Source organism: Zea mays, chromosome 1 (genome assembly GCF_902167145.1).
Source record: "Zea mays cultivar B73 chromosome 1, Zm-B73-REFERENCE-NAM-5.0, whole genome shotgun sequence".
In the NCBI taxonomy this organism is placed as follows: Eukaryota; Viridiplantae; Streptophyta; class Magnoliopsida; order Poales; family Poaceae; genus Zea; species Zea mays.
The window spans coordinates 259,959,162-259,963,840 of record NC_050096.1 but is presented as its reverse complement, the minus strand read 5'-3'; the positions used below and the strand labels follow the sequence as shown (position 1 = coordinate 259,963,840).

Sequence of the window (4,679 nt, the reverse complement as noted above, 5' to 3'; positions counted from 1 at the left end):
TCGACTACTTAATTTGATCAGGCAAGAGCATTTCCTTGCACAGCAGTCATCGCCAACCGCTTTAGCACTACCTAAAACTACATATGTTAAAACAAAGGATAAATTTAGAACCAATATAAGGCCTTATTAAGATGTACATGTATCTATCTGAATACATGTTAGGGTGGATTATAACAGAACTTACAATTTTCACTTCAAACCACGCATGTGGATTAGGATAAATACGGATTGAGTTAAATAAACGAGTACCCAAACAAGAACTAATAGAAGGCAGCACCGCTGATCATTGAACGAATGAATTGCTATAACAGCAAAAGGCGGCCTCTGTGCTGTGCACTTCTTTTCAGTTTTGACGCTATCTTGATACAGGTGAGTGAGGAATGGAATCAGATTAGTCCAAGAAGAACAGCACTATCTCTACTTCCCCATTCTACTAAGTTTACACAACTGTCCCATTCCCGCCAACTTTTATCTTTCCTTTCCACCTCTTCACACTAATCCCGACCAACAGCTCAGCTGTCCTATCTATCTAATGGCTTGTTCTTCCTCGTCATCATTGTGATAACCTCCATAAGAGAGAAGAAAATCTTGTGCTCACCACCCACTCCATTCTCGCTACAAATCATGTGGATAGTAGCAGCAGGGCCAAACATCTCAACGACAGCTGAAAATGTCTCCGCACAAATCATTGTTGACCTGACCCCGTGCTGGTGGCACTTGCGGAAGGAGGTGCGGCGATGATGATGAGTTCTTTACACCTGTGCTGACTGAGTTGTTGGCATTCTGGTGTGGTTGTGCTCGCCCTCATATGTCACGATGAGCATCGCCGAATCATCTACGCACCGTTCCACATGCTTCCTGGCTGGGCAGCCCCTCACGCTACTGCATTTGTAGTAACCCCTGCGTTTTGTTAAAGAAAGCAATGAGAATTTGTCTGTCTTATGCCAACATCTAGACAGCACCATGGTAGCTATGAATCAAGAACAGAAATGCACCAGGTGTTTCCATATCAACGGTTGGCTAAAAGGAGCCAAAGATGTGTCTCATCCACAGGAACACAACTATATTCATGTGGTCGCTACCGGTATGCGACTTTCTATCAAGATATCAAAGCTAGAGAATTGACATGGTTATGGGACTATGGAGATAATGAATCATCACAGGATAACCTTGGTTCAATTAAAAACTTTGCCCACTTTAAGCACCATGATTGACCAATTTCCATAAAGTGCACCGGAGAGAAAGAACAAGAGGATACATGGAACAATAGTTTAATGTCAGTCATAGCCTCTTCGATAACGAAGCACCTCGAGACACAAAACAAATGTAGATAGAATATGAGAAAATATTCACTCAGATAAAGCGTGTTCTGATTATCATCGGTTCGTTATGGCACTTGAGTATGTCATGGAACTTGTACCACATTGCTAATGATGATGTCTTCGCTGACCAAACTGATGAGTTGATATTGTTGGCATCAATTGTGGGATCATCACAGGTATTTTAAAGCAATGTTTAATAAAAGGCATGCATCCAAGAAAGACTAGTCATAATTGAGTACATACCTAGGATGAGGGGAACCCTTAATTGGCTTCTGCCCATACTTCCTCCACGAGTATTCATCCGGAGGTATATCGGCAATCTTGTTACTAATGGCAGGAACCTTAATCGACCTCTTCACCCGCAACTTCCTACTGAAATAAAAAAAAAAGGAACAGCGATCGTATTAAAAATCTTGAATTTTTTTTTAAAAAATAGTAACAATAATAAGCACAGGGGTAGCAGATGTACCTACCTTCTCTTCGAACAGTGGCACCTCCCTGTAACAGCGCACTTGCCGGTCCCATCCTCCCCACGGCCCGTGCACCGCCTCCTCGGGGGCTGCTGCGCGTTCAGCGGATCGCTCATCGCAGGTCCACCGATCAAATGGAACGACGATGACTTGGCGTCCAGGCTAGCCACGCTACCGTCCATGCTCAGAGACGACAAGAAGGACCTCGCCGACGACATCGTCCCAGCAGTGCCACTGGCGCTCTCGAACTTCAGGTTAACCCCGCTGTTGCTTCTCTTGAACATCTCGGCGTGCAACTTCTGCTGCTGCTGATTCGGGAACTGATACCGAGCCGGCACACTGCCGAACTGAAAGTGCGCGGACAAGGGCTGGACCAGCTTGGGAGGTCCTCCGACTCCGAGGGGGTGCACGCTCTGTGCATCGACGAGAGCTCCAGTTCTAGGGTACACCTGCGCGGAGGTAGTAGAAGGATGGGCGCTGTTCAACACCACGACCGGGGTGTTGCTGTCCAGGAAGCCTTTCTGGGTCAAGAACCCTGGATTCTGTCTTCTGCTAACAAGCTTAGCTCTAGGACGGCTTGCGCTTGCGCTTCCGCATGACGGCCCGGCTTCTCCTAGCCCCGCTCCTCCATTGCTCAGTAGAGAGACCACCTTCCTGAACCTGGCACATGCTTCGTCCGTGCCCAGAGCTATGCTCCTGGCCTGCGCGGGGTCATGCGGCTGGGAGAGCAAGGCGAGCACCCTGTGGCAGCTCTCCACGGCTTCCCTGTTCGCTTCCTCCACTTCCTCCATTACACTCGCAATCGCACCAACAAAAACGAATAAAACAGGGACCTCTTCCGAACACTTGAGGAGCACCAGCTCAGATTATATGCAACTCCCTCAGCGGCAGATCTGGACAGCAGGTAAAAAAAAAAGAATCACTCAGATCCTACGTAAGGCTCAGAAGCTCAGCTCTTTTATCGCAACACCAGTACACCACGCACGCAACAGGCATCGGAGAAAGCCTATTAGTAGAGCTAGCCAGCTCGTGTCTTGAGCGGAGCGGATCACGGGGGACGACGGGAGGGGGAGCCGTCTCCGCAAGAAATCCCAGAAGCGGCGGGCGCGGACGCCGAGACCGACGGTCGCCGGCCGCGGCAAGTAAACGATCCGGGGCGACGATCTCTTGCGTGCGGACGCATCAAAACGGACGCGAGGAGAACCCCCACCGCACGGACGGAACGCGCCCTAAATAATAATCCAAAGATTCGCACGCCAGGAACTCGCGGCCAGACAAAGGCGGCAAGCACCAAACCGCCACGAAAATCCGTACCCACTCAAAAAAAACGGGGGGCAATCGCCCGAGCCGCGAGCTCACCTCCGAGACGATCCGGAGGCGCGGTGGGCGCGAATCCGGGGGAGCCGCGACCGGGTGGCCGGAAGGCGGCGGTCGTTGCGCCACGGGACGGGACGGTGAAATCGCAAATGGCAAGCAGGTGTGAAGGCGACGGAGGGGACGAAGAAGACCGGACGCAGAGGAGTGAACGAAGAGAGGAGGGGAGGGGGGAGGGGGGAAGAAAACCCCAAAAACAAAAGGTGATAAACAAATAAATTCGCATTTCGTTTTCGCGGCCGAGGACGGACGCCGGTTCGTATAAATAAAAAATAGCAGCCGGGTCCCTCGTCTCGTCCCTCCCCTCCCCGCTTTGAAAAAGCCCCGCGCCCTCGGGAGTAGTTTTATTGCGGGGCCGGGTTAGAAATTAGATTAGAAAAGGCGTGACCGTTGATCCGATCCTGGCCGTCAGTGATGGATCTGGGAGGCGACGCACGGCTGGGGATGGGTTTTGGCTGGTGGGGACCAGTTGGGTCGATGACTTGGTGACCTGGTGGGGGGGTCAGAAATGTCAAAGGCACGAGTCAGTGTGAAAGTGGGCTGGTGTTGACTGTTGCTACGCTCTCACATGGAAAAACACTGCCCCACTGGACGCAGATGTTTGTATGGAGTAGTTTATTTACGGGTGGTGGACCGGTAGTAAACTAAACTTTGGGACTTGCTTTCTTTTCTTTTCTTTTCTTTTCTTTTCTTTTTCCTTACCCTTCTGCCCATAGGCGCAAAGAGAGAGGAAGTTGCATATTTTAATAGGTGACAAGTTTGGACATGGCATCTTTGCATTTTGATACTACGAAGAGATTGAAGCTTACCTAACACAGATGCTCTCTCTTTTTTTTTCCTTTGGAATGAATAAACTCGTAGTACAGCTTCGCATCACTATTTGTGTGCGCGCGTGTGTGTATGAACTCTCTTGGTATACAATTATGGCTGGAATGCTTGTCGGGAGGAAATTCTGATGAACCTGTAACGTGCGGAGATGCATTCATTCGTTGCACGGCATCGTCGTGATGATACAGTTATTGTTATTTATTATTATTTTTATTATTATTTTATTATTATTATTATTATTATTATTATTATTATTATTATTATTATTATTATTATTAATAATAATATTATATAGAAGATGATGGAGAACCCTGTGATCTGATAAGATGCATGATTTGGAGACGCTGATTGATTTTAGTCCGCATATTAACGAGTCATCGTGGACACGTGACGTGAGGCGTAGGGCCCCTGGAATCACATGTTCCTGACGTGGTTGCAGTTGCATTGCATCCATCCATGGGAGTCGCTGAAAGGTCAAAAGAAAAGGACATGCATCTGGTCCTGCGACCAGGAGAAGATGGGTGGGTGTGACCGTTTGAGTGGAATCAGACTCACACGCATTTCCCTCCCTACTTCTCACGGAGGGAAATGACAATGGAGTTGTTTCTTCATGCCAATGAAGTGCTCGATGAAATGCCAGCTGAAGGGAAATATGGGCGGTAACATCATCAGATTCGAGATTTCT

The 4,679-nt window shown here is 48.6% G+C and overlaps 1 protein-coding gene across 4 annotated transcripts; it reads right to left on the bottom strand.

The window, feature by feature from the left end:
- Positions 1-261: 261 nt before the first annotated feature.
- On the bottom strand, positions 262-3,398 carry LOC100280700 (uncharacterized). Of its 4 annotated transcripts, none has more exons than XM_008675389.3 (4): positions 3,152-3,398; positions 1,796-2,685; positions 1,566-1,691; positions 262-900 (listed from the first exon to the last, which is right to left on the bottom strand). In XM_008675389.3, the coding sequence occupies exons 2-4, from the start codon at positions 2,581-2,583 to the stop codon at positions 753-755; spliced, it is 1,062 nt and encodes a 353-aa protein (XP_008673611.1). In that variant the 5' UTR covers positions 2,584-2,685; positions 3,152-3,398; the 3' UTR covers positions 262-752. The 4 variants fall into 4 exon arrangements, with proteins under 4 accessions (XP_008673611.1, XP_035822340.1, XP_008673607.1 ...); XM_035966447.1 differs by lacking the exon at positions 3,152-3,398 and adding an exon at positions 2,778-3,103; XM_008675385.3 differs by lacking the exon at positions 3,152-3,398 and adding an exon at positions 2,778-3,098 and having other exon boundaries at positions 1,566-1,694.
- Between the last annotated feature and the right edge of the window lie 1,281 nt (positions 3,399-4,679).

What these genes read in the sequence shown, in the direction of transcription:
- LOC100280700 (NM_001153619.2), bottom strand. Translation starts at nt 2,583, where the DNA reads ATGGAGGAAGTGGAGGAAGCGAACAGGGAAGCCGTGGAGAGCTGCCAC. An exon ending in TGCCACTGTTCGAAGAGAAG is followed by an intron (nt 1,695 to 1,795) that starts GTAGGTACATCT and finishes TTTTTATTTCAG; the next exon opens with TAGGAAGTTGCGGGTGAAGA. An exon ending in AAGGGTTCCCCTCATCCTAG is followed by an intron (nt 901 to 1,565) that starts GTATGTACTCAA and finishes AACAAAACGCAG; the next exon opens with GGGTTACTACAAATGCAGTA.